Raw genomic sequence first — 27,748 nt, forward strand, 5'->3', positions numbered from 1 at the left:
TGTCAGCAACAAAAATTTTAATTTAATTCATAAATAACATTTATTAGTGCAAAATAAACATTTAATTTTAACACAACAGGTAATTAAGACTTTGTTGAACCGTTACGCCACAATCCTGAAAATAATAGAAGGTTATTAAAAACGGAAAACATAAATTATTATTGGAAAAATTCAGTTATGATCAGTCGTAGCCGTGTTTTTGCATCTCTGTCCAATAAACAAAACGTTTGAAGGACATATCAACCTCGTCAGATAATATTTCCTCATTTCAAAAGACATGTCAGGGGTGTATAGTCTGCATATTATTACCGGCATAGGAATTTTAAAATATAAGAAGTGTGTAAGGGGGAAAAATGTGCTAAAAACTGTAAAATAAACATTAAGTCCAAAAACACCAAAGAAATGAAAAAAAAAGAAATCTGTAATTTACAGATAAACAGATAATGAAAAGTTTTCTTAACTAGGAAGAAACTAAGGATTTTTGCAGCTAGAAAAAAGTTCCTGCGTAGAATGAACACCCCTGTAGCAGTTCGAATTGGTCTTAAATTAACAATCATTAGAAAATACCTCAGATTAAAAATCTTTATCTTCCCTTCAACAGCTGTAGATTACAATGCGCGATACTAAGCTCCAGCTTTATCATCAAGATGGTTGGCTATTTGCAGACAATTCACGGATCTAGAAAAATAAAAAGTTGATAAATATAGAATTAAAATTAACAGTCAAGAAAGCAAATTAAAAATCAGTCGTAGCCGTGTTTTTGCATCTCTGTCCTATAAACAAAACGTTTAAAGAGCATATCAACCTCGTCAGATAATATTTCCTCATTTCAAATTCTATTTAGGGGAGGGATGTGGTACCAATAAAAATATTAGTTGCTATAGTAGATTTCATTTTATACAAGGCAATTTTTTTTCTGAAAGTGCAAAATATATACCTTAAGAAGTCTTGAGAAAGCAAGACCAGAATTTGATTGACCTAAAAAATAGTAATAGTTAAATTTCTAATTTTCATAGTTCGCAGATATAACCGACTTGTTAAGAATTCAGTTAAGAATTAGTCCCCATGATTTTGTAAGCCAGGGATAACTGGTTAATGACTCATCATATTAATTCGGATTTTAAATTTCTATGAATCCTTCCAGTAAAATAAATAGTTACACAATTTGAATATTGAAACTGCAAAGTCAGATTACAGACAGTATTTAAAAATATTTCATTATTATCCTGCAAGGTTTCACTCAATATCAAATATGTAAGTGTCAGAGTTAAGAATTAACTACAGAACATATAAAGGAAGGAGTAGGTTGCACTAAATCCGTAAAGGTGTGTTTTAAGGCTTAAAAATAGTTGACAGTAATATTCACTAAAAATGTGCATTTCAAAATGAACATTTTTTCAAGTTAACTTAAATTTGTATCGTTCTATTACAGTTTAACTTAAAACTCGCAAACTTTTTTAGCGCAGCCTACTCCTACCTTTGGGGGAAAAAAACTTACCCATGAAAAAGAATACAAGGATTATTTTACAACTCTTCCCAGCACCTAAATAAAAAAAATTGTACCGAATTCCAATATTTATTATTTTAAACTAGAAATTAATGAAAATCAGAAAATTGCAAAGTGATTGAATCAGCTTTCTAAACAAAAGACAAAATTAATTGTCTAGAGTATTCGAAATATTAGGAGTTGTAGATTTAACATCATTTTAATATTTTCCCAGTAAAAAAAATTGTTATTTATTAGAGAACTTAAAATAATTCTAGTGTTATTACTTATTAATCACGACGGACTGGTATTAGAATTTTTTTTATTATTCGCAGGAAATTGTCTCAATAAGATGCATTATTTTCAGTACAGCAGAGAACCGGATCTAATCCAGCGGATATAAATTGGTTTCGAACTCATACTTAACAAACTTTCTTACCATCAAAACAAAGTGAGTCAGTGTTCACATCACAAATTAAAAGCCTGAAAAATTTAGAAATATTAACTTTGGAATTACAGGAGTAATATTTAAGTCTATTTAGTCAAAGTGTTTTAATTTCGAGGAAGGGATAAATTTATTAAAATCATAAATCCCTGAAGTTAAAAATCAAATTTTGATCTTCCTCAGAAAACACTGTGAAACCATAGAGAGGCTAAATAGTGTCAAGAACTAGAGGTTATAGAAGCTTTAGTATGTATTTAATGGTTTAATTTCAAGGATGTCTTTTAGAAAATAATCTTTAAAAAATAACTCTAGTATAAAGCAAAGGAATTTGAAATATAAGGCTTTTTAATTTTAATCTCTTACCAGTTTAAAAAAAAAGAAAGTCTCGTTAGATTAATAAATTAAAAATTTTGTTTTAAAAACTTTCATCAACAAAACTTCTTAAAGTATCTCTTAAGCGTATCTACATGAACGATAGCCAAATCAAGAAGTTAGTTTTGTGGTGTGCATGGTATATCTTTCTAGTCACAGCTACAGAGTAGCTCTAGATAAGAATAGGAATATACACTCCTACAGGATAACGTTCAGTCAACTAAAATCAAAAGTCCGCAAGCGGTCAAGTGACTCCAGGTCCAAACCCTGTAATAATATAAGACATTGTGGTAGGGGAAATAGGCCATATTGAACATGGTTTCCGTCCACTTGAGTTAGGTTCAAGTAGGTTGGCAGGTTCGAAAACTAGCCTTGTGCCAAACCTAACTCATGTCTAAAAACCCTAGAAGCTAGGTTAAATATTTATTATTCATCCACATTTAATATAAACTTAAGTTGCAAAATAAAATCGTTAACTAGTAACAAAATAATTAGGATTTAATTAGTAAAAGTTTAACAACCAAAAAAATTAAGTACTAATATATTATACATTATACAATCTGATATATTAAAGTGTATTACCTTATGAAGCAGCATTCTCCACAAAATATCTCCTTAGCCTTAAAGGAAAGACTAATATTACTAAAAGAGAATTAACAGATTTAACTTTTACACTTGAGAGAATTTCAGTTCTCCAAGGTTAAGTCCTCATTCATGACGTTTGGAAGTTGCAGTTAAGTTTTCCTCATGTGAAATATTAATTTGACAATTAACTTTTACAATTAATAATTACCTAGATAATAACTCAATAAGCAATGAAGGATCATAAAAACTCGTGGCAATCTAAATAATAAATTTATAAAGCAAAAATGTTAAAACTAAATATGTGGAATAATTTAAGATTTTATCATACGTGAAGCTGTATCAGCAGTATAATTGGGTTCTCAGTAGAGGGCGCCTTGAAATTTTAATCACGTGTAAGATTAGGATTTCAGAGTACTAACGCGAATAATAATATCAAAAGATCAATACAAAATAAATCTAATAGAATTTGGGAAAATACTAAAATTATAATCAGAGCGCTGCAGGATGGTAAATAGTGATCATCATTGCGATTCAGTAACAAAACTAGTTTTAAATCATTTTAAGGACAAATTCATGTAAAAGCAAGAATATTAAAAATACCTGAATTTATGGTAGGCTTAATAATCTAGTTTGAAATCAAAAGAGTCTCCTAAATAGTTGATAAACGTTAATTCAGGATTCTCCTAATTTATTTAAAATTGAAATTATTAGGTTTCTAAATCAGCTTGGTGATTGGTGTTAGATAAGAGTCATCATATCAGAAGATCAGTAGTGCAAAACATCATTTTAGTATCATAAGCTTCCAAATAATTGACATTTTTACCTTGATTTACTTCTGCATTTAACTGGCAAGTAAACCAAAATTTTATTTTCATAATTTCCTACAAAAAAGTAACTTTATTTTTTACTCTCCAAAAAACTTTTAATTTACTAAAAAAAAAAAAAATAGATCCAAGCGCTGTGGGATGGTAAATGTTAATCATCACTGCATTTCAGTAGCAGAACTGGTTAATTCTAAATCATCATAAGAAAAAAATAAAGTTCAAAATATTACACAAAGGGGAATATTTCAAAATTTCCATTAAATTAATTAACATGTGAAATATTAAAAAATACCTGCAATTATGGTTGAAACATTGATAGTTTAGAAGCCAAAGAATCCTAAATAATAAAGACAAATTAATAAAAGAATAGTCTGAATTTTTTTATAGAATTTGAAGGTTTCTAAATCAGGTTGATGGTTGGTGTTAGATAAGAGTCATCATATCAGAAGATCAGTAGTGCAATACATCATTTTAATTAGTGATGGCAATCCGGTGAATTTTTGGGCCGGATTCGGATTCCGGATTCTTAAAAGAATCTGGAAAAAAAAGTAAAAGATTCCTTGCGGATTCCGGATTCTCATTTTTGGCGAATTCCGGATTTGGATTCCGGATTCTTGCAGTTTTTTAAAAGGCTTTTTTAAAAATAATAAATGGAGCATGAAAAGCTGTGAAATGAAAATAAATACCTACAAAAAAAATGCAACTTTGGATGCTAGCTACAATTATACCTGTGGTTAAGAAGAAACAATAAAACAATTTTTAGGTATATGCCTGCCACATTTTAAATAAGTTTTGTTGAAAGAAAAAACTCAAGACGCTAATTTTAGCCTAAAATTAAGAATCCGGAATCCGCTATTAAAAAACGGATTCCGAATTCAGATTCCAAAATTGGCCCAAAAATTGTGCAGATTCCGGATTGCCAACCCTAATTTTAATATCAAAAATTTTAAATTGGCTCACAAATTGTTACCTTGTATACTAAAGTAATAAACTGACAAGTTAACTTCAGCTTAGCATTCAAAAATTTCTATAAAAAAAACAACTATTAATTTACTACCATTAAATATTTAATTTGCTTAAAAACAAAAAAGATCAGAGCGCTGTGGGATGGTAAATGTTAATCATCACTACATTTCAGTAGCAGAACTGGTTAATTTTAAATCATCATAAGAAAAAAATAAAGTTCAAAATATTACACAAAGGGGAATATTTCAAAATTTCCAATAACGAACATGTGAAATGTTAAAACTACCTGCAGCAATTATGGTTGAAACATTGATAGTTTTGAAGCCAAAGAATCCTAAATAATAAAAACAAATTAATAAGAGAATAGTCTGAATTTTTAAATTGAAATTTTAAGGTTTCTTAAATTGAAATTTTAAGGTTTCTAAATCAGGTTGATGGTTAGTGTTAGATAAGAGTCATCATATCAATAGATCAGTAGTGCAAAACATCATTTTAATATAAAAAAAACTTTGAAATAATTCAAATTTTTACCTTAATATACTAAGACCGTATTAAACTGACAAGTAAACTTCAGCTTTGCCTGCAAAATTCCTAAAAAAAAAGTAGCATAATTTTATTAAAACTACCAATAAACTTTTAATTTACTTTAAAACTAAAAAGATCAGAGCGCTGTGGGATGGTAAATGTTAATCATCACTACATTTCAGTAGCAGAACTGGTTAATTTAAATCATCATAAGAAAAAAATAAAGTTCAAACTATTACACAAAGGGGAATATTTCAAAATTTCCATTAAATTAAATAACATGTGAAATATTAAAAAATACCTGCAATTATGGTTGAAACATTGATAGTTTAGAAGCCAAAGAATCCTAAATAATAAAGACAAATTAATAAAAGAATAGTCTGAATTTTTATAGAAATTAAAGGTTTCTAAATCAGCTTATTGATTGGTGTTAGATAGGAGTAATCATATCAGAAGATCAGTAGTGGAATTCATCATTTTAATATCATAAGCTTCCAAATAATTGACATTTTTACCTTGATTTACTTCTGCATTTAAATGGCAAGTAGACCAAAATTTTATTTCCATAATTTTCTACAAAAAAGTAACTTTATTTCTTACTCTCCTTCCAATAAACTTTTAATTTACTTAAAAACAAAAAAGATCAGAGCGCTGTGGGATGGTAAATATTAATCATCACTACATTTCAGTAGCAGAACTGGTTAATTTTAAATCATCATAAGAAAAAAATAAAGGCAAAAATATGACACAAAAGGAAATTCAAAATTTCCATTAAATTAAATAACATGCGAAATATTAAAAAATACCTGCAATTATGGTTGAAACATTGATAGTTTAGAAGCCAAAGAATCCTAAATAATAAAGACAATTTAATAAGAGAATAGTCTGAATTTTTATATAGAATTTGAAGGTTTCTAAATCAGCTTATTGATTGGTGTTAAATAGGAGTAATCATATCAGAGGATCAGTAGTGGAATTCATCATTTTAATATCATAAGCTTCCAAATAATTGACATTTTTACCTTGATTTACTTCTGCATTTAAATGGCAAGTAAACCAAAATTTTATTTTCATAATTTACTAAAAAAAAGTAACTTTATTTTTTACTCTCCTTCCAATAAACTTTTAATTTACTTAAAAACAGAATCAGAGCGCTGTGGGATGGTAAATGTTAATCATCACTACATTTCAGTAGCAGAACTGGTTAATTTTAAATAATCATAAGAAAAAATAAAGTTCAAAATATTACACAAAGGGGAATATTTCAAAATTTCCAATAAAATGTGAAATATTAAAACTACCTGCAGCAATTATGGTTGAAACATTGATAGTTTTGAATCCAAAGAATCCTAAATAATAAAAACAAATTAATAAGAGAATAGTCTGAATTTTTAAATTGAAATTTTAAGGTTTCTAAATCAGGTTGATGGTTAGTGTTAGATAAGAGTCATCATATCAATAGATCAGTAGTGCAAAACATCATTTTAATATAAAAAAACTTTGAAATAATTCAAATCTTTACCTTAATATACTAAGACCGTATTAAACTGACAAGTAAACTTCAGCTTTGCCTGCAAAATTCCTAAAAAAAGTAGCATAATTTTATTAAAACTACCAATAAACTTTTAATTTACTTTAAAACAAAAAAGATCAGAGCGCTGTGGGATGGTAAATGTTAATCATCACTACATTTCAGTAGCAGAACTGGTTAATTTAAATCATCATAAGAAAAAAATAAAGTTCAAACTATTACACAAAGGGGAATATTTCAAAATTTCCATTAAATTAAATAACATGTGAAATATTAAAAAATACCTGCAATGGTTGAAACATTGATAGTTTAGAAGCCAAAGAATCCTAAATAATAAAGACAAATTAATAAAAGAATAGTCTGAATTTTTATGGAATTTAAAGGTTTCTAAATCAGCTTATTGATTGGTGTTAGATAGGAGTAATCATATCAGAAGATCAGTAGTGGAATTCATCATTTTAATATCATAAGCTTCCAAATAATTGACATTTTTACCTTGATTTACTTCTGCATTTAAATGGCAAGTAGACCAAAATTTTATTTCCATAATTTTCTACAAAAAAGTAACTTTATTTCTTACTCTCCTTCCAATAAACTTTTAATTTACTTAAAAACAAAAAAGATCAGAGCGCTGTGGGATGGTAAATATTAATCATCACTACATTTCAGTAGCAGAACTGGTTAATTTTAAATCATCATAAGAAAAAAATAAAGACAAAAATATTACACAAAGGGAAATTCAAAATTTCCATTAAATTAAATAACATGCGAAATATTAAAAAATACCTGCAATTATGGTTGAAACATTGATAGTTTAGAAGCCAAAGAATCCTAAATAATAAAGACAATTTAATAAGAGAATAGTCTGAATTTTTATATAGAATTTGAAGGTTTCTATATCAGGTTGATGGTTGGTGTTAGATAAGAGTCATCATATCAGAAGATCAGTAGTGCAATACATCATTTTAAAATCAAAAATTTTAAATTGGCTCACAAATTGTTACCTTGTATACTAAAGTAATGAACTGACAAGTTAACTTCAGCTTAGCTTTCAAAAATTTCTATAAGAAAAAAAACTATTAATTTACTACCATTAAACATTTAATTACTTTAAAACAAATAGAATCAGAGCGCTGTGGGATGGTAAATGTTAATCATCACTACATTTCAGTAGCAGAACTGGTTAATTTTAAATCATCATAAGAAAAAAATAAAGTTCAAAATATTACACAAAGGGGAATAATTCAAAATTTCCAATTACATGTGAAATGTTAAAACTACCTGCAGCAATTATGGTTGAAACATTGATAGTTTTGAAGCCAAAGAATCCTAAATAATAAAAACAAATTAATAAGAGAATAGTCAGAATTTTTAAATTGAAATTTTAAGGTTTCTAAATCAGGTTGATGGTTGGTGTTAGATAAGAGTCATCATATCAATAGATCAGTAGTGCAAAACATCATTTTAATAAAAAAAACTTTGATATAATTCAAATTTTTACCTTAATATACTAAGACCGTATTAAACTGACAAGTAAACTTCAGCTTTGCCTGCAAAATTCCTAAAAAAAAAGTAGCATAATTTTATTAAAACTACCAATGAACTTTTAATTTACTTAAAAACCAAAAAAGATCAGAGCGCTGTGGGATGGTAAATGTTAATCATCACTGCATTTCAGTAGCAGAACTGGTTAATTTTAAATCATCATAAGAAAAAAATAAAGTTCAAAATATTACACAAAGGGGAATATTTCAAAATTTCCATTAAATTAAATAACATGTGAAATATTAAAAAATACCTGCAACTATGGTTGTAACAATGATAGTTTAGAAGCCAAAGAATCCTAAATAATAAAGACAAATTAATAAAAGAATAGTCTGAATTTTTATAGAATTTAAAGGTTTCTAAATCAGCTTATTGATTGGTGTTAGATAGGAGTAATCATATCAGAAGATCAGTAGTGGAATTCGTCATTTTAATATCATAAGCTTCCAAATAATTGACATTTTTACCTTGATTTACTTCTGCATTTAAATGGCAAGTAGACCAAAATTTTATTTCCATAATTTCCTACAAAAAAGTAACTTTATTTCTTACTCTCCTTCCAATAAACTTTTAATTTACTTAAAAACAAAAAAGATCAGAGCGCTGTGGGATGGTAAATGTTAATCATCACTGCATTTCAGTAGCAGAACTGGTTAATTTTAAATCATCATAAGAAAAAAATGAACTATAAAGTTCAAAATATTACACAAAGGGGAATATTTCAAAATTTCCATTAAATTAAATAACATGTGAAATATTAAAAAATACCTGCAATTATGGTTGAAACATTGATAGTTTAGAAGCCAAAGAATCCTAAATAATAAAGACAAATTAATAAAAGAATAGTCTGAAATTTGATAGAATTTAGGTTTCTAAATCAGCTTATTGATTGGTGTTAGATAGGAGTAATCATATCAGAAGATCAGTAGTGGAATTCATCATTTTAGTATCATAAGCTTCCAAATAATTGACATTTTTACCTTGATATACTTCTGCATTTAAATGGCAAGTAGACCAAAATTTTAATTCCATAATTTCCTACAAAAAAAAGTAACTTTATTTCTTACTCTCCTTCCAATAAACTTTTAATTACTTTAAAACAAATAGAATCAGAGCGCTGTGGGATGGTAAATGTTAATCATCACTACATTTCAGTAGCAGAACTGGTTAATTTTAAATCATCATAAGAAAAAAATAAAGTTCAAAATATTACACAAAGGGGAATATTTCAAAATTTCCAATAACATGTGAAATGTTAAAACTACCTGCAGCAATTATGGTTGAAACATTGATAGTTTTGAAGCCAAAGAATCCTAAATAATAAACAAATTAATAAGAGAATAGTCTGAATTTTTTAATTGAAATTTTAAGGTTTCTATATCGGGTTGATGGTTGGTGTTAGATAAGAGTCATCATATCAAAAGATCAGTAGTGCAAAACATCATTTTAATAACAAAAAACTTTGAAATAATTCAAATTTTTACCTTGATATACTAAGACCGTATTAAACTGACAAGTAAACTTCAGCTTTGCCTGCAAAATTCCTAAAAAAAGTAGCATAATTTTATTAAAACTACCAATAAACTTTTAATTTACTTTAAAACAAAAAAGATCAGAGCGCTGTGGGATGGTAAATGTTAATCATCACTACATTTCAGTAGCAGAACTGGTTAATTTTAAATCATCATAAGATAAAATTAAGTTCAAAATATTAAAATATTTAAAATTTAATTTCCAATAACAAACATGTGAAATGTTAAAACTACCTGCAGCAATTATGGTTGAAACATTGATTGTTTTGAAGCCAAAAAACCTAAATAATAAAGACAGATTAATAAAAGAATAGACTGAATTTTTATATAGAATTTGAAGGTTTCTAAATCAGGTTGATGGTTGGTGTTAGATAAGAGTCATCATATCAGAAGATCAGTAGTGAAATACATCATTTTAATATAAAAATACTTAAAAAATATTTCAAATATTTACCTTATATACTAAGACCGTATTAAACTGACGAGTCAACTTAAGCTTTGCCTTCAAAATTCCTAAAAATAAAAAATTAACTTTATTTTTTGCTCCACTACCGATAAACATTTCATTTACTTTAAAACAAATAAGATCAGAGCGCTATGGGATGGTAAATGTTAATAATCACTACATTTCAATAGCAGAACTGGTTAATTAAAATAATTTTAAAGACAAATTCATGTATAAGTAGCAAGAATATTAAAAATACCTGAATTTGTGGTTGACGTAATAATATAGTTGAAAGCCAGTGTATCCTAAATAGTTGAGAAATGTTAATTCAGGATTCTTAAAATTTTTAACAATTGAAATTTGCAATTTTGTAAATCAGGTTGATGGTTGGTGTTAGATGAGAGTCATCATATCAATAGATCAGTAATGCAATACATCATTTTATTATAAAAAGCCATAAAATATTTTTTTTTTATTTTTACCTTATATAATAAAGAATTAAACTGGCAAGTAAACTACAGCTTTATTTTCATAAATTCCTAAAATAAAGTAACTTTATTCTTTGCTCTACTACGGATAAACATTTTATTTACTTTAAAACAAATAAGATCAGAGCGCTGTGGGATGGTAAATGTTAATCATCACTGCATTTTTGTAGCAGAACTGGTTAATTTTAAATCATATTTAGGACCAAACTTAACTTTGAAATTACCTGAATTTATGGTTTGAAGTACTAGTTTGAAAGCCAACGAATCCTAAAAAAAGAACAGTTACTTTAGGATTCTTAAGAAAGTTTTTAAATTGAAATTTACAAGTTTCTAAATCAGGTTGATGGTTGGTGTTAGATAAGAGTCATCATATCAGAAGATCAGTAGTGCAAAACATCATTTTAAAATAAAAAGCGAGCCTTAGGTTGTATTAGGTATTAGGTTGTATTACAAGCTAAGGTTTATTTTGGAATTACCTGAATTTATGGTTTAAAGTACTAGTTTGAAAGCCAACGAATCCTAAATAAAGAACAGTTACTTTAGGATTCTTAAGAAAGTTTTTAAATTGAAATTAACAAGTTTCTAAATCAGGTTGATGGTTGGTGTTAGATAAGAGTCATCATATCAGAAGATCAGTAGTGCAAAACATCATTTTATAATAAAAAAAAATTAAAAAAAGGGAGCTTTAGGTTGTATTACAAGCTAAGGCTTATTTTGAAATTACCTGAATTTATGGTTTGAAGTAATAGTTTGAAAGCCAACGAATCCTAAATAAAGAACACTTACTTTAGGATTCTTAAGAAAGTTTTTAAATTGAAATTTGAAGGTTTCTAAATCAGGTTGATGGTTGGTGTTAGATAAGAGTCATCATATCAAAAGATCAGTAGTGCAAAACATCATTTTATTATTAAACGCTTCAAAATTATAAACTTGCTTACCTTAGAAATAGTAAAACTATTAATAAACTAGCAGTTCAGCTTGGCATTCAATAACTTCTAGAAAAGTGACAGTTTGAAATATTTAACTATTTATTCCAATTAAAAGGTCTTATTTGTCAGTTAGATATATTTGGAACGTAAATTTCGTCAGTTATGGGTTCCGAGAGCTGGGAAAGTCGAAGTTGTCAAGCAACGACTCATCATTTAGAATATAAAAAGATTTTTAATATTAAAATTACCTTTTAAGCAGACAACATTAAAGATTTGGAAACAACCTTAATTAAAGGTACATCAATAAAATGATAAAACACAACAGATTTATATTAATGATTTTAGAAAGTCAGATGGCCGTTCTGTTTATAATCATTATTATCAGCCGAAAGATGGTGTTTTCAGAACATTCATCATGTTAATAAAATACATAGGAAGATTGAAAAGAAAGGTTACCTAGTTATTTTCAAAACTTCCATAAACTTCAGTAGGGACTAATCAACCTAAATTAAAAGAACAATAAAAAATATTGCACATCCTTTATTTTATATATTGAACATATTTTATTTCAGTTGGCCGTTCTATTAATAATCATTTAGATCATAGAAAAAAGGTGCTTTAGAACAATCATCATGTTGATACCAAATAAAGTAAGATTTACAAGAAAAATACCTCTGAATTTTACAACTTCACCAGCTCTAATTAGTCATAAAACACTCTGTTCAATAAACTATAAAATTAAAAGTAGTTAAATATTATGTATGGTATGGTATTAAGGAAATGCACCGGAAATTTGGACATACCAAAAAGATAATGCGGAACAGGATATAGAATTATAAAGGTTCATTTTATTGTATTTCGTACAAATTTCCTTAGAAACCAAGGATAGAAGGCCAAACTTCCTTACACGAAACTAAAAGGGGGGGGGGGGAAATGTGGCGACTCGTGCCACGACATACCAGCAATTTTATTTTGGGTGCTACTCCCTTAGTTTTAGAGATAATTGGGTGAAGTCACTAATTACCCCAACTAGTGGTATCTTTCAAAAAAAAACGGCGGCGGGTCCGCCGCTCCCGCCGTTCACAGCCATTTTCCGCCGCCGCCAAAAAAAAATTTTTTATTGCATTTCTCGCCGAATTAGGCAATTTGGAATCATTTGAGACCATCAAGGTATATCTTGAATTCAATGCCTCTCCTAAGCTTTTAAAGATATTGAGACAAAACCTTTTGAGGTAGATCAGTAAAAAATATTTGAATAAAAATGGCGGCGATACCGCCGCTCCCGCCGTCCACCGCCATTTTCCGCCGCCGCCAAATTTTTTTTTATTGCATTTCTCGCCGAATTGGGCAATTTGGAATCATTTGAGACAATGTTATTTTTTTCAAAAAATTTTCCCCTTATAACCAACCCTGCAGGGGGACTTAGTCATTTTTTTCAATTTCTCGTTTATTAAGGTATATCTTAAATTCAGTGTTTCTCCTGTGCTTTTAAAGATATTGAAACAAAATCTTTTGAGCTAGATCAGCAAAAAATATTTGAATAAAAAATGGCGGCGGTACCACCGCTCCCGCCATCCACAGCCATTTTCCGCCGCCCACAGGACGGCTTGTAAGGGGAAAATTTTTTGAGAAAAATAATATGGTCTCAAATGATTCCAAATTGCCTAATTCGGCGAGAAATGCAAAATTTTAGTGGTGACGGCGGAAAATGGCGGTGGACGGCGGGAGCGGCGGTACCGCCGCCATTTTTTATTCAAATATTTTTTACTGACCTACCTCAAAAGATTTTGTTTCCATATCTTTAAAAGCTTAGGAGAGGCACTGAATTTAAGATATACCTTGATAAACGAGAATTTGAAAAAAATGACTAAGTCCCCCCGCAGGGTTGGTTTTAAGGGGAAAAATTTTTGAAAAAATAACATGGTCTCAAATGATTCCAAAATTGCCTAATTCGGCGAGAAATGCAATAAAAAATTTTTTTTTGGCGGCGGCGGAAAATGGCGGCGAACGGCGGACCCGCCGCCGTTTTTTTTGAAAGATACCACTAGTTGGGGTAATTAGTGACCCAGCCCAAAAGATTTTACCCAATTATCTCTAAAACTAAGGGAGTAGCACCCAAAATAAAATTGCTGGTATGTCGTGGCACGAGTCACCACATTTCCCCCCCCCCCTTTATTTACACCTTGTGAACTAAGAATAATTTATTCATCGGACAATCAATTTGCTTTCTACAGGGGGGGGGGGGGGGGGGAGGGTATGTAAGGATTGATATAAATTAAAACTTACCTCTTTAAGGATTGGATTGTTTGATATAAATCTCTTATAAACCTAAAGAAAAAAAAAAGTTTATAATGATCAGACAGAATTTTAAAAAACTTTCAAAAAAAGATAAATTTCAGTCCTATCATTTAATAATCATTAGAAATCATGGTTAAAAAGCTCTTTTTAATATTCATCACAAGATTAGAATGAAAAAGTCAAATTTTGAAGAAACAAATTACCTCTAGAGGTCTAGTAATACTTTTCTTTATCAATCCCAGTCTATTCTTTATATATAAAAAAAAAATATGAAACAAGGTTAAAATCAAATATATTAAATGTATGAAATTGAATAAGGCAAGTTAAGTATTCGATGCAATCATGGACATCAAACAAAATATTAGTCATCATAGATATAAACATAGAAACTCAGGGTTGTAAATTCTGCAAATTTGACCCTGCCAAAGGTGGTTGACGGGGAATTAATAATATGTGGTTGGAGAATTAACTTGAAAAAATTTGGTGGAAAAGATTCATAAAATGTACGAAGGGGGGGGGGAATATTTTTCCTTTTCCCCCTGCCTTGCTGGAAAAACTAAAAAAGAAAAAGAAATGCAGCAGGGAAAAATTGAAAGAATATACACCCCTGGTCTACTGTGAATTTGATTCAAACAAAGCGAAACATAATACTTACCATAGCCCTAAAGAATTCAGTTTCTTCATGCTGATTATCATCCTTGAACAATATAAAGATGAAAGCATGGATTAAATAATAAGAGAGCTTATTTTAAATTAATAAAAATCAGAAAAGCCTAAGCCCAAGTAACTATCATAATTATCAGACATGGATATATTATCATCATTAACACAAGAAAATAGAAAAACGAAACTAATTTCAGAGGATTAACATTACCTTTCAAATCGCTTAAGGCTGGTTTAATTAACATCCTAACAACAGACTACCATTAAACTGAAATAATAATCAAATTATAACAAGGTTATCTACATAGGACGTAAAATATTCTAAAATTAAAAATGTCAGGTGTCTAAAAGTAATCACATAAAGTCATAACCCAATGCTCTGAATAAAAGATTTCATCATAACAAATATAAATTTTTAATTAACAGTTTCAACATACCTTTATGTAGCAGCAATTCGAAATAAACACTACATTTGACCTAAATATAAATACTTTCAAGATTTAGAACATAGAATTAGAAAGTAAATATACTGCATATTAAAAATGTCAGGGGTCTAAAAGTAATCACATGAAGTCATAACCCAATGCTCTGAATAAAAGATTTCATCATAACATACAGATTTTAATTAACTGTTTCAATATACCTTCAAGTAGCAGCAATCCGAAATCAACACTTCATTTGACCTAAATTTAAATAATGGTAAGATTAAGATTATAGAAGATAAATATACTAAAACTTTAAAATGTCAGGTGTCCTATAGTAATCATAGAAAGTCATAACCCAATGCTCTGAATAAAAAGTTTCATCATTTTAAGTTTCGAAATTTTACACATAATAAAATCTTACCACTTACAAATCTCCTACCATGAAAGCATTGAAGTGTTAACCTAAAATTAATTCTATTAAAATAGGTAAATTTTAAATTTTTATAAGAATTCACAATAAAATTGTTCAGGCTCATATCCGCATTTTTATTTTCATGGACACCTCATGTAAAAAGATTTTCATCACATTAAAGTTGAAGACAAAGTTTAAATGTAATTTTTATAGTTATTGAAATCTTAATCTTTCCTTGCACAGAAATAATATATGTATAATATTTAATTACCTTCCAGATGGACAGGTGTACAAACTCATATCCAGTGATAGTGAACTAAAAGTTAACAGAATAAGTACCCAATGAATAATTTTGTACTAAATAATTTATTTTCATTCTAATCAGGCTCATATCCGCATATTAATTTTCATAGACACCTCAAGGTGTAAAATTGTCATCATTTAGAACGTTAAAAAATTATGTTAACAATTATAAAAAATTCATACCTCTCATTAGAACAAGAAAGTTTACTAAATGATAAATATCCAAATTTGTCAGGAAACCTTAAAATATTACTATTAAGGTCTTAATTAAAGTTTTTAATTGCAAATACAACCTTTAACTTTTAATAATTCAGCAGAAAGAATTATTTTCATAAAGATCAAAGAGTGTGTAACAAAATTCAACATCATAAGATTGAATATTGAATTAACTAATCATGAAGTACTAAAATAAAGACATACCTTCAGATTCCACAGCTCAATTTCAGATCTATATTCACGCCAATTCAACCTAGATAAAAATAACCATTACCAAAAGCAGTAGAATAAAATTTGAAAGTTTAAAACATTTAAATGTTTAAGTTCACACCGGGGTTGATTAAAACGTGTTTTAGTTAGCATAAACACAAAAAATATGAACAATTATAATATTCCTATGGTTAAAAACCGATCTGACTAGTTCAGTTAACTAGTGACAGTGACCTATTAGCAAAGGGTATTAGTTCAACTTTGAAAGAAACGATTTGTTAGTTCACACCGGGGTTGATGTTACATGTTATAGTTAATATAAACACAGATAATATGAACAATAAAAATATTCCTATGGTTAAAAACCGATCCGACTAGTTCAGTTAACTAGTGACCGTGACCTATAAGCATAGGGTATTAGTTTGACTTTGAAAAAAAAAAGATTTGTTAGTCCACACCGGGGTTGATGAATACATGTTGTAGTTAGTATCAACACAGATAATATGAACAGTTATAATATTCCTATGGTTAAAAAACGATCTGACTAGTTTAGTTAACTAGTGACCGTGACCTATTAGCATAGGGTATTAGTTTTACATTTTAGTAAGATTTGATAGTCCTGTGAAGGAGACAAAGTTGCAGGTCACAATGTCGTATTTTAACATTAGCTTTTGAAAGGTCATTTTAGGTTAGGTGATTACCCCACAGGATTAGAACCCCCGCAGGGGCTAAAAAAAAGAAAAGCTATTGTGAAAATATGACGAAGCCCACAACTAACATTCCTTCACATGACCCAGATTTGTAAGTCCACACCGGGGTTGATGAATACATGTTGTAGTTAGTATCAACACAGATAATATGAACAATTTTAGTATTCCTATGGTTAAAAAACGATCTGACTAGTTTTGTTAACTAGTGACCGTGACCTATTAGCATAGGGTATTTGTTGAACTTTGAAAAAAAAAAGATTTGTTAGTTCACACCGGGGTTGATGATTACATGCTGTAGCAAATATCAACACAGATAATATGAACAATTATAATATTCCTATGGTTAAAAAACCGATCTGACTAGCTATGTTAACTAGTGACCGTGACCTATTAGCATAGGGTATTAGTTTAACCTTTAAAAAATTGTTAGTTCACACCGGGGTTGATGAATACATGTTGTAGTTAGATAATTCCTATGGTAAAAACCCGATCTGACTAGTTATGTTAACTAGTGACCGTGACCTATTAGCATAGGGTTAATAGTTCAACTTTGAAAAGAAACGATTTGTTAGTTCACACCGGGGTTGATGAATACATGTTGTAGTTAGTATCAACACAGATAATATGAACAATTATAATATTCCTATGGTAAAAACCCGATCTGACTAGTTATGTTAACTAGTGACCGTGACCTATTAGCATAGGGTTATTAGTTCAACTTTGAAAAGAAACGATTTGTTAGTTCACACCGGGGTTGATGAATACATGTTGTAGTTAGTATCAACACAGATAATATGAACAATTATAGTATTCCTATGGTTAAAAAAACGATCTGACTAGTTTAGTTAACTAGTGACCGTGACCTATTAGCATAGGGTATTGATAAAAAATATGAAAAAAGATTTATTAGTTCACCCAGGGTTTGATGGAAAAATATAATTTCTAATCACAGAAAATATGAACAAATACAGGGTTTTTTTTATTGCAACCATCTCGTAATCAATGATTAAATGGCACTTAAAATTCAAATTTCAATCTGAAATGTTTCAGGAGTAATCCTTGGAAGTTCTATTTTCCCTAAATCGAACAAAAATTGGAAAGTAACGACTGGCGGCTCAGCAGTTTTTTACCCATTTTCAGGGCAAATTAATCATTTTTGGTTTAAGTAATGTTAAATGATAGCATTAACCACTTATTATATTTCTAGTACCAACAGCTACAGGCTAGAACAGTTTGATAAGGTTTTCGAAAAACAAAATGTATTATGTGGAGATAAATTTCGTGACTAATTTGACTAGATATCCAAAACAAGGCAAAACGGCAGAGTCGCCAGCCGTTAGTCGTTACTCACTGCAGATTTGTCAAGTATAATATGCGCACTGTAGGATGTGAACTCAGCAGGAGGCTCAAATACTCCGACAAAATCTCCGACACAACAAGCCTAACACATTTTTTTAACAAAAATAGGGCTTTTTAAAACTTATTTTAAAGTGATTTATTTTTAAAAATTTTAACATTTTTTTTCAAAAAAATACTTTTGATTATTTGAATTTAATGCAAATGTTTTTTTTTTAATAATTTTTGAGCACTGATGAACAAAATTACCCCTGAAAAATTACCAATAATGGCGCTAAAATATCTGTTTATTGCTTGATTTGCATATACAATAGAGGTATAAAATAAGGTGTTTTGGATAGAGAAATTCTTCATGAACATTTAAAAAAAAAAAATTTTAAAATCGGTCAACTCTAAGTCCACTGGATTTTACTGGTAAAATAGTATACCTAATTTTAGTATTTTTTGTTCCCTTCTATCTATATATGTATATGTAATTCTTATTATATGACAACCCTATATATTATGCAATATATATGTACTAGCGGCTTCGCCCCTAGCCTCTAGGGGCTTTGCCCCAAGAGATGACAACAAAAAAAAATTCAAAAAAAAAAAAATAAGAAGAACTAAAGAAATCTTCTAGAAAAGAAATTTTCTACAAAAGAAATTTTCTACAAAAGAAATCTTCTACAAAAGAATTCTTCTACAAAAGAATATTTCTACAAAAGAATTCTACAAAAAAAAAAAAATGGGGGGGATTTTTTTTGTTTTTGGGGGGGTTGGGGGTGTCCCACCCCCCAAGAAAATAGCTTAAAACCACCACAGGACCAATAGGTATATACCCTGAAGAGTAGAATCCAATCGGTTCAGTGGTTACCGAGATCTTAAGGGACAGACAGACGGACAGACAGACAGACGGACAGACGGACAGACGGACAGACATCAAGCTACTTTGTATTATAGATATATCAAATGATGTTTGTGTCCTGTTTTTCCTGCAAGATCTCATCAATGGCTTGCTTAAAGTTTATTCTAGGCTACATGGTTAGAGAGAGGAAAGGGGGGGGGGCTTGTCCCCCCCCCCCTTGAGGAAAAATATTTCTTTCTGTTTAATTATTCCTACAAAATTTCGTAAATGGTTAATCATTCCATATTGTTAAGGTTTATCACAGCTAGATAGCATGGTTGGAGTGTTTGAGAGGGGGGGGGTGAAAGGGGGGAGGGGGGTGAAAGGGGGGAGGGGGTAGCCCCCCCCCTCTCAACTTAAGAATTTTTTTCTTTGTTTAAACTATTTATTACGGAAATAGTATTCTTCTATTATATTTTATATCTCTTATAAGTATGCTATAGGGATATCATATGGGGGGAGGGGGTTGAAATAGGATAGGATAAAGGGAATGGGACGCAGGGGGGTTGAAGATGTTAAAAAAAATAAGCATTACTCATTAGTTGTGTGTAATACTTTTCTTACTAAAATCTAATTTGTGAAATAGAAGTTTAGAGTTATGTGTTAAGGATAGTTTGATGAAAGGAAAAGTTAACTACAAAAAAATACCATTAACCAATATTTGTTTCAGAAACAAAAATGATTTGAATTAAAAATGGCAAGTAGGAACATTCCTTTGAAATTTTCAACCATTGATGGAGCTACAGAATTTTTCAAGGCACAAGAAACTTTCAAAAGTTCAAATTTTGAACTTTACATCGATACAAGAAATCTATTGGAATCTAAACAAAAAAAAATAATATCTATAGAAAAGGCGGACTTTGAAGAACTTTACACTTTATGGGTACAAAATGGATATATTGACCCTAATGCGGAGGATACAAAGGATACCAAAGTATTCAATAGGAAATTCAGGTAATATCTTTTAAGTTGAAAATGTTTTAGATTTTTTAACCCATTTTAGTTATTTTATTTATATCTTTCTTATCAAGATTTCAATTAAAAGTTTTTGTTCAAACTTATGTGTCAGAAATGCCTTTTGGAAAAACTTTACATTCTCAGCTGCTATTTAAGACAATTCTACTAAAAGTTTTGGCAAAAAATTCTTCTGACCAAGCAATGAGCATTTAATTCTTAATAGTGATGGCAATCAGTCAAATTTTTGGGCCGGATTCGGATTCCGGATTCTTGAAGAATCCGTCAAAAAAAAGTGGCGGGTTCCAGATCCGGATTGCCAACCCTAATTGTTAGTAAGAAAACTTTTCTTTTGATATTGATATGACTTATGTTAACAATATTTTTTTTGTTTTAGAAACAAAGTAACCGGTACCTTTAAGAAAATACATGGCCAACAATTGAATGGTAGAAGAAAAGCAGATTTTTGCCTCACCCCTGCTTTTCCACAATACAAACCTGTGAATGAGGATGGAAACATAATGTTAACAATAGGTAAATTAAATTCATAAGTTACATTTTGGTGAATATCATTTTTAGATAATCTAATTTATACCCATATGTAATGAAAATATCATTTAGAATAATAATATCTTTTTCAGTAAGGGATAACTTCAAGCTAAAGGATGAGGTGAAATTAAAATCTGAAGTGATAACCAATTTAGAAACCAACTTGAAAGCAAAAGATGAAGTTATAAATAAAAAGGAGGAATACATCTGTCAGTTGAGGTCAGAACTTGAAAGATTACAAACTGAAAATGAAATGAAGATTGTTAGAATTCATGAATTATCAAAAATAATTTCAACTACAAACAAGGAAAATCAAATTTTATCATTTGAAAATGAAGAAATTTTGGATGATAAAACACAGAAAATGCAAGAAATCAAAGATTTGAAGAACAAAGTTGATTACAAACACATTATAGCAAAAGAACAGCAGATACAACAGTTACAGCAAGCAAAAAAACGTTTAGTTAAAAGACTAGGTATGAAGTTTTAATTAATTACTATGCATTTGTTGTGAAATAATTTTCTAATAAAATACCCCTATAATTAAAAGCATTAAGTAGGATTGGTTTGTAATCACACATAATTAAATATCATTTTAAATACCTCATTTGTAAATTTTAGGTAACTGTAAGAAATGGGGTAAAACTTTGAAGAGAAAGATGGATCAACAACCAGAAAAGGTACTGCAAACACCTGAGAAAGTTAGAAAGTTATCAAACTCAAGTAGTAGCAACATGATTCATGTTAAGGTTGGTAATTATTCTCTTCTTCATTAATTAATATCCAGTATAATAAATACATTTAACATATCTTTATAGTACAGCAATGAAAGTAAGTTATCTTAGATAAATAAAACTGCAATTTTGTAATGAATTGAAATATTTCATTATATAAAATAAATTATAAAATTTTTGAAATATCATCATAAAAAATATTGAAATAACATTTTTTTAGGAGATGACTTCTGATGATATTATTAATGGGGACTTGTATAAGAAAAAGAAAGATGGTTTAAGTATGAAACTGCCTCTTACTCTGCTTAAACTAAATAAAATGAAACCTTTAAAAATTATTCACAAAAATAGAAAGTTTGAAAGAGCCAAAACATTAGGCAATTGTGTAGTAAAGTTAGCAGGAGACCAGAAAAATAGCGAGAGTTATAAAGAATTGATTAAGTTATTCCTGCTTCAAAATATTCAAACTTTACAAGAGCTTTGTGAGAAAGAACCTAGGCTTTGTACTCAATTGAAAAAGCTAAGCCCAAGAGAAACTTTGGACTTTCTTAGAGCTTTAGGTTTAAGGGCAAATGACCACAAAAGGATTATAACAATGTTAAATAAACTACAAATGAACTACCTAGCATCTTCTCCTGCGGTCCTCAAGGAGAAAAAAAAGCTCCTTCAGAAAATTGAGTATGAGAGTGGTTTCATGACATGCTACAAGAATAGTCAGCAGAAAGAAACTATGCAAGCTAGTTATGCGCGAGTTAAAGACTTAGAAGGATTGGTTAATTCAATGTTTGAGGAATTCAAGGAGAAACAGGAAGAATTGTTAGAGATTAATGGTAGACATGTGGTTTTATTGTCAGGGGACAAAGGAGGCAATGCAGCAACCAAAAGTAATTATATGAAGTTTGCCTTTAATATTATCACAAAAGATAAGCCACAAGATTTTTCTTCATTTGCAGTGTATGCTATGACAACTGCACCTGATAACTATGAAAACATGAAAAGTTTTCATTCCTGTTACTATGAACAAATCAGAAATATTATGGAGAATAAATCACCACTTGGAAAAGACGTAATCTGTATATTAGGCGGAGACTTTAACCATTTAAGCATGATGTTAGGTCATCAGGGCTCAATGAGCACATATCCAAGTATGTTTACAAAAGTGGAAAATACTCATTTGCAACAATATCACAAGATTAACATCACTATTCCTCACAATCACTCTAATCCAGAATGTAATGCTGATTTTAGGACAAAAGATGAGCTATTGGAAGATTATATGGAGGCAAGTGCTAACAACCCTTCAGAAATGCGAAAAAGGGGAAAAGAATCTCATAGCATTATAGGCCCCCCACTGTTTCCATTGAAGTTTGAACTAGAAGAGTACATTGCTATTCCTGCTCTACATATAGTTTCTGGTGGTTTCTGCTATATGGAAAAGAAGTTCATCACAGAGTGTTCAAACCTTGACCAACAAACTCCTGTACAACAAGAAAGTCTTGAGAATATCAAGCTAAATATGGATAGATTACAAGACGAATTAAATAATCTATTTGAAAAACAGACAGAATATAGTTCTAACTGGATAGATAACAAGGATAATTTAGATTTGCTTGAAACTGGTAACATCAACAACAAGGAGCCCTGTGATGCACAAGTCTGCATCTTGAAAATTCATGAAAACATTCTTTGGATTGCATGTGACAATCCTAACCATCCTGTTACAGGTAATAGCTTTCTTGTAATATTAACCAAAATTTATATCTATTTACATTTTTTTTAAGGCAAAGATTAACATCATTACTTATAATATCTTTTAAAATCTGGTTCGATTCTCAGAAGTGAATTATAGAGAACACCAAGAACATTAATTTTTAGGACATATGTAGCACTTAAATCTTTTAATTTTTTAAAAAAGCCTTTGTCAATCAGGTTCAAATTATTTAATATTCTAGATAAGAAGTGGTGTGGATGGCTACATGCAGCTTGTGAAGGTTTGACACCAGCAGATCATTCTATTTTAGAGTTGGCACAAAACTACAGCTGTGTAAGATGTCAAAATATATCCAAAGCAGAATTGAAACTCAAGATTCTTAATGTGATGGAAGAATTGCATTCTAACCTAACAAGTTGCTATGAGAAAATTGACAAATTAAAGCTTGAGTTGGTCCAAAATGAGGAAATGATGATTTCAGACAGTGGCGCTATTGTTTCTTCAATTTACAAGGCCATGAAGGAGAAACAAATTCGTCCTGAATCTTACTATGGGAACATTTACACATCAACAACCAGCATGAAATGGATGGAAAATCATGAAACCTTTACAGATTTTATCCCTGACACAGAGGTCAGAAATAAGTGGAATTTAATATTTAGTACATATCATAGAATATGTAAAAAAATACTAAGTGCAAAACAGATTAAAGATGAGGAAAGGCCATAATTATATGCAGACTTAGAATCATTTGGGCATATTTGGGTGTCCTACATTGATAAAAATGTAATTCCAAAGATGGACACTTTGATTATGGTAGTACCAAAACTGATAGAAGCTTTAGACGGCCACTGTGGTTCACTTAGTGAACAGAATATTGAGAGGATTCATAATAATACCAATCAAGAAGCTAGAAGGTGTTTTAATATTGTAGAGGCAGGACAAAGGGCAGAGTATCTTCTAAAGGTAATATTTTAATTATAATACACGAAATAATATCTGAAAGCTTATACCTATTATTTTAAAAACTATTCATAAGAAAAAATAACTAGTTCATATTTAAGTTTCATTTCAACAAAGTTATTTTGAATTTAAAAATTATAATTTTATAGATGCAAACGTTGGACAGAATCTGCAAGTCCTCAGAAATTGGATCTGGTGCTACACCCAAGAGCAGAACCTTCAAATGTAGAAATTGCAATGAGTTTACATCCTTTACATTTAAACATTGTAAAATCTGTAATACTGAAAAGTCTAACTTAAATCGCAAAAAAAAACTTTTTCAGAGAGAGCTTCAGTAACTTACTTTCAAATCATTGACATGAATTTAAACCAGGGTTTCGGATCCGGATCCGGATCCGCAAGGATCCGCATATTTTTGGGTCCAAGGATCCGGATCCAGATCCGCAAAAAAATGCGGATCCGGATCCGGATCCTCGGACTCAAAAAAATGCGGAAAAAATGGAATAATCTACCTAAATTTATATAAAATCTCAGACATTCTCTTGATGAGAGCGAATCTTTAAGGTTTAGGGTCAGACTTGAAAATTAAAAGTAATTTTGACTTCGAATTAAAGAATAAATATTTTTGAAAAATTTGGAGATTTTATTTTTATTGTCAAGGATCCGGAACCGGATCCGGTAGGATCCGGATCCGGATCCGCATCCGGATCCGCACTGACCCAATTTGGAGGATCCGGATCCGGATCCGCAAAAAATCAATGCGGATCCGAAACCCTGATTTAAACAAAATATTTTCCCAGTTAATTAAGCCCTTATATTTTGTTTTCTTCATTTGAATTAGATTGATTAATTTTGACTTGAAAGAAATTAGAGGACTAATTTAAGATTATTATGGCCAATAACAATATATAAAATTTCATTTAATGCTATAATAATCATGAACTATGTTTGATATTTAATCTCAATCATAAGCAAGCATATACTCAGCACATTCCTATATTTTTTTCAGAAAAAAATGAACTGATTTGAAACTTAACAAAATTGTTAAATGCTAGGAACATATTTTTTAATAATACTTCAGTCTAATCTATGATATAAAGTAGAATGATGTCTGCCCCTCTGTCAGTGTCTAGTACTTTTCATTTATTTGTTATTATTTTAATATAGACAACATACCAAATTTAAAAAAAGGGGGGAGTGATGGCGCAATTACATCAGAACTTAAACAATGAGCAAAATGGTCTAGATATTAAGCTAAATTGTTGATACTTGGTATATAAGCCTAGACTTATAGGTACTACATCTATATGGCAAAGAATCCTAATTTTTAGGTTAGGTTGGGTAAGATTAGTCTAATGCTTATATTAGCTCTGAATTTGATTTTCTAGACCTTAAATACCCATGATATGATGTAGGACAACGTATACTCTAGAAAAAAAAATGCACTTAACCCCTGTGGGCCACCCACCTAGCCCGCTGGGGTTGGTCCCCGACTTGATGGATCATCTTAAATAATGTCCTCATGAATACACATAATGTATTAAAGAAAAAAAACTAAGAAAAACAATATTAAAAGTAGTTTCTAGGTAAGGTTAGGTAAAATACACTTACGCCCTGCGGACAACCCACCTAGCCCACTGGGACTAGCCTAGATTACTCTAATGCTTATTTTAGCTCTGGATTTGAGTTTCTTGGCCCAAAAAACCTATAATTTGATATATGACAACCCATATTTCAGAAAAAATGCACTTATACCCTGCAGGCCACCCACCTAGCCCGCTGGGGGTTGGTCCCTGACTTGCTGGATCATCTTAAATAATGTCCTCTTATATAGACACAGTGTATTCAAGGAAAAATCCTTAAAAAAAATAATTTAAAAGTAAGTTTCTACATCAAAATAGACCAACAAAGGCCTATAAACCCCATTTCCGCAGGGTTTTTCTTACCTAACCTAACAATAAATTTTTTTGAATTATTTTGCCATTTAGATGTAGTACCTTTAGGACTAGGCTTATGTACCAAGTTTCAACCATCTAACTTAATATTTAGACCATTTTACTCACTGTTTAAGTTCGGATGTCATAGCAACCCCACCCCCCTTTCGGCGAAAAGTTCTCTTTTTTTGCTTAAATTTCGTAAAAAACTCTTTTTTTCGACTTTGTGTTAGCACAAAAAAAAAAAAAAAATCATTTTTCTGCAATTTCTGGCAATGGGGAACATAAAAATTCAATTTTTATTCATCTATCTTAAAATTTGGAGGAGTTATAATGATTTTTATTTCACTACCCCTAATTTTTAACCTACAGTGACGACAAAACTGCAGTGTACTTTTCCAACTTTTTGTTGGATTTAGGGAAAAGAGACCTACCAAGGATTATTCATGCAAATTTTCAGATCGAAATTCGAATTCTAAGTGCCATTAAATCATTGATTATGAGATGGTTGCATTAAACCCCATCCCTCCTATATTTCAGCCTAAATATTTACTATAGCCAATGCCCTGTAGCATATGTTAATGAAAGAAAAATTTGATAGAAGTCTAAAGGTTTTAAAAGTTGCCACACAAGTTAAAGAAAGATAAAACCAAAGAAGTCAATGAAATTATGGAAAACAATAGAAACAGAAATATGATTTACACAAAATAATAAAGATAAATATTCTATCTGAGAAAAGATGCAACAGAGGCATTACCAATACCATACTATATAGACAAAAAGGTTTTACCTAAATCGGAGTCGACAACAGATAACATCAGCTTGCTTCATATCTTGCTGTTCAGATATAGCACTCATTGAATAATCGTAACACTAACCTAATGAAATAATAAAAAAAACTAACAAAATTGAATGAAGTCCACAGAAATAGCAAGCACTATAAAATATCCAAAGATATGTAAAGTTCTTTGCTATGGATATGATAATCTTATCATGCATATTCTGAATATGAATACAATTAAATTTTTGCTATAACCTTAAGAAATATTACTAGATATTAAAAATTAAATAAATGATTACCTGAAGCAAAGAACAACTTAGCTGATGTGATTATGTAACCAAAACATATATTTAAAGTAGACTAAATTTCGTTTTTATCTGTTCAATATATTCCAACCCACACACATGAGTTTGGAAAACGTGGTTGTCTCGTTTGTCTGCTATTAATAATCCCCCTTCTTCCCAACACAATCAATCAATGTTACCGTATTTTTTTCATATATATTCTTTGTACGATTTTAAAGTCGACTAATTCAAAAATTAGATAAAGTCATATTTTTGGTAACTACCTCTGCAGTTTTTAACAAATAATTCTAAATTAATTTTCTTTTCAATTCGTCGACATTTTTTTATTGGACAAAAAAACTACAGCTGCAGCACAGGATCCAGTGTACACAAAAATTTTGGTCATAAACTTTATATCAATATATTCTCCTTTTTACTCGTTAAATATTTAAATATTCAATAAATAAAATAACTGAAACTCATTTGAAATATTTTGAGTAATAATATCAAAATGCACTTTAGCAATAGTCTTTAACAATTTTGTTACTTTTTAATAATGTAATTTCTTCTTACAAATAAAAGGAGTTATAGTTTAGAGAAAATTTGGGATGAGTATAAGGAGCTAAAATAAGGAATACCAAACAAATATCAATTATACCATTATACCAAAACCAAATATCACCCAA

At 29.9% G+C, this 27,748-nt stretch overlaps 2 protein-coding genes, 1 long non-coding RNA gene and 12 other non-coding genes across 16 annotated transcripts; 1 reads left to right on the forward strand and 14 right to left on the reverse strand.

Moving 5' to 3' along the window:
- Positions 1 to 15: 15 nt before the first annotated feature.
- LOC145314798 (uncharacterized) lies at positions 16 to 14,667 on the reverse strand. Its single transcript, XM_080154878.1, has 19 exons — positions 14,627 to 14,667; positions 10,046 to 10,092; positions 9,764 to 9,823; positions 9,545 to 9,592; positions 9,260 to 9,317; positions 8,016 to 8,063; positions 7,521 to 7,565; positions 6,010 to 6,054; positions 5,505 to 5,549; positions 4,005 to 4,049; positions 3,712 to 3,769; positions 3,489 to 3,537; positions 3,097 to 3,146; positions 2,886 to 2,923; positions 1,926 to 1,969; positions 1,499 to 1,543; positions 938 to 978; positions 568 to 678; positions 16 to 115 (listed from the first exon to the last, which is right to left on the reverse strand). The coding sequence occupies exons 1-11, from the start codon at positions 14,665 to 14,667 to the stop codon at positions 3,760 to 3,762; spliced, it is 492 nt and encodes a 163-aa protein (XP_080011004.1). The 3' UTR covers positions 16 to 115; positions 568 to 678; positions 938 to 978; positions 1,499 to 1,543; positions 1,926 to 1,969; positions 2,886 to 2,923; positions 3,097 to 3,146; positions 3,489 to 3,537; positions 3,712 to 3,759.
- On the reverse strand, positions 3,836 to 3,919 carry LOC145315364 (small nucleolar RNA snR61/Z1/Z11). Its single transcript, XR_013878071.1, has one exon. It is a non-coding gene; the product is annotated as a small nucleolar RNA snR61/Z1/Z11 (small nucleolar RNA).
- LOC145315353 (small nucleolar RNA snR61/Z1/Z11) lies at positions 4,802 to 4,885 on the reverse strand. The gene has a single exon (XR_013878059.1). It is a non-coding gene; the product is annotated as a small nucleolar RNA snR61/Z1/Z11 (small nucleolar RNA).
- Positions 5,337 to 5,419, reverse strand: LOC145315360 (small nucleolar RNA snR61/Z1/Z11). The gene has a single exon (XR_013878067.1). It is a non-coding gene; the product is annotated as a small nucleolar RNA snR61/Z1/Z11 (small nucleolar RNA).
- Positions 5,844 to 5,927, reverse strand: LOC145315357 (small nucleolar RNA snR61/Z1/Z11). Its single transcript, XR_013878064.1, has one exon. It is a non-coding gene; the product is annotated as a small nucleolar RNA snR61/Z1/Z11 (small nucleolar RNA).
- LOC145315363 (small nucleolar RNA snR61/Z1/Z11) lies at positions 6,347 to 6,430 on the reverse strand. The gene has a single exon (XR_013878070.1). It is a non-coding gene; the product is annotated as a small nucleolar RNA snR61/Z1/Z11 (small nucleolar RNA).
- LOC145315361 (small nucleolar RNA snR61/Z1/Z11) lies at positions 6,851 to 6,933 on the reverse strand. The gene has a single exon (XR_013878068.1). It is a non-coding gene; the product is annotated as a small nucleolar RNA snR61/Z1/Z11 (small nucleolar RNA).
- LOC145315358 (small nucleolar RNA snR61/Z1/Z11) lies at positions 7,355 to 7,438 on the reverse strand. Its single transcript, XR_013878065.1, has one exon. It is a non-coding gene; the product is annotated as a small nucleolar RNA snR61/Z1/Z11 (small nucleolar RNA).
- On the reverse strand, positions 7,857 to 7,940 carry LOC145315356 (small nucleolar RNA snR61/Z1/Z11). Its single transcript, XR_013878062.1, has one exon. It is a non-coding gene; the product is annotated as a small nucleolar RNA snR61/Z1/Z11 (small nucleolar RNA).
- On the reverse strand, positions 8,364 to 8,447 carry LOC145315351 (small nucleolar RNA snR61/Z1/Z11). The gene has a single exon (XR_013878056.1). It is a non-coding gene; the product is annotated as a small nucleolar RNA snR61/Z1/Z11 (small nucleolar RNA).
- Positions 8,872 to 8,955, reverse strand: LOC145315352 (small nucleolar RNA snR61/Z1/Z11). Its single transcript, XR_013878058.1, has one exon. It is a non-coding gene; the product is annotated as a small nucleolar RNA snR61/Z1/Z11 (small nucleolar RNA).
- Positions 9,386 to 9,469, reverse strand: LOC145315354 (small nucleolar RNA snR61/Z1/Z11). Its single transcript, XR_013878060.1, has one exon. It is a non-coding gene; the product is annotated as a small nucleolar RNA snR61/Z1/Z11 (small nucleolar RNA).
- Positions 9,889 to 9,972, reverse strand: LOC145315359 (small nucleolar RNA snR61/Z1/Z11). The gene has a single exon (XR_013878066.1). It is a non-coding gene; the product is annotated as a small nucleolar RNA snR61/Z1/Z11 (small nucleolar RNA).
- Positions 10,266 to 27,353, reverse strand: LOC145313670 (uncharacterized). Of its 2 annotated transcripts, XR_013877446.1 has the most exons (20): positions 27,078 to 27,353; positions 26,788 to 26,875; positions 16,195 to 16,243; positions 15,743 to 15,787; positions 15,481 to 15,521; positions 15,278 to 15,317; positions 15,072 to 15,111; positions 14,846 to 14,902; positions 14,627 to 14,668; positions 14,175 to 14,219; positions 13,960 to 14,001; positions 12,346 to 12,403; positions 12,130 to 12,176; positions 11,922 to 11,957; positions 11,683 to 11,739; positions 11,469 to 11,511; positions 11,221 to 11,263; positions 10,969 to 11,011; positions 10,516 to 10,561; positions 10,266 to 10,324 (listed from the first exon to the last, which is right to left on the reverse strand). It is a non-coding gene; the product is annotated as an uncharacterized LOC145313670 (long non-coding RNA). The 2 variants fall into 2 exon arrangements; XR_013877447.1 differs by lacking the exons at positions 10,266 to 10,324; positions 10,516 to 10,561; positions 10,969 to 11,011 and having other exon boundaries at positions 11,072 to 11,263.
- LOC145313668 (uncharacterized) lies at positions 19,602 to 26,778 on the forward strand. The gene is made up of 7 exons (XM_080153193.1): positions 19,602 to 20,106; positions 20,504 to 20,640; positions 20,748 to 21,131; positions 21,277 to 21,404; positions 21,610 to 23,113; positions 23,342 to 24,066; positions 24,213 to 26,778. Exons 1-6 carry the CDS (start codon positions 19,847 to 19,849, stop codon positions 23,827 to 23,829), a joined length of 2,901 nt encoding a protein of 966 aa, XP_080009319.1. The 5' UTR covers positions 19,602 to 19,846; the 3' UTR covers positions 23,830 to 24,066; positions 24,213 to 26,778.
- Positions 27,354 to 27,748: the final 395 nt, after the last annotated feature.

This window comes from Acartia tonsa, chromosome 3 (genome assembly GCF_053477335.1).
Source record: "Acartia tonsa isolate MP-2025a chromosome 3, ASM5347733v1, whole genome shotgun sequence".
Taxonomy (NCBI): Eukaryota; Metazoa; Arthropoda; class Copepoda; order Calanoida; family Acartiidae; genus Acartia; species Acartia tonsa.

Bases quoted from the DNA above. Each gene is read 5' to 3' on its own strand.
- LOC145314798 (XM_080154878.1), bottom strand. From the start codon at position 14,667: ATGATAATCAGCATGAAGAAACTGAATTCTTTAGGGCTATG. The intron at 9,824-10,045 runs GTAGTTTTAACA...TACTTTTTTTAG, and splicing joins TTCAACCATAATTGCTGCAG to GAATTTTGCAGGCAAAGCTG. The intron at 9,593-9,763 runs GTAAAAATTTGA...TTTATTATTTAG, and splicing joins TACGGTCTTAGTATATCAAG to GATTCTTTGGCTTCAAAACT.
- LOC145313668 (XM_080153193.1), top strand. From the start codon at position 19,847: ATGGCAAGTAGGAACATTCCTTTGAAATTTTCAACCATTGATGGAGCT. The intron at 21,405-21,609 runs GTTGGTAATTAT...ACATTTTTTTAG, and splicing joins GCAACATGATTCATGTTAAG to GAGATGACTTCTGATGATAT. The intron at 23,114-23,341 runs GTAATAGCTTTC...TTAATATTCTAG, and splicing joins TCCTAACCATCCTGTTACAG to ATAAGAAGTGGTGTGGATGG.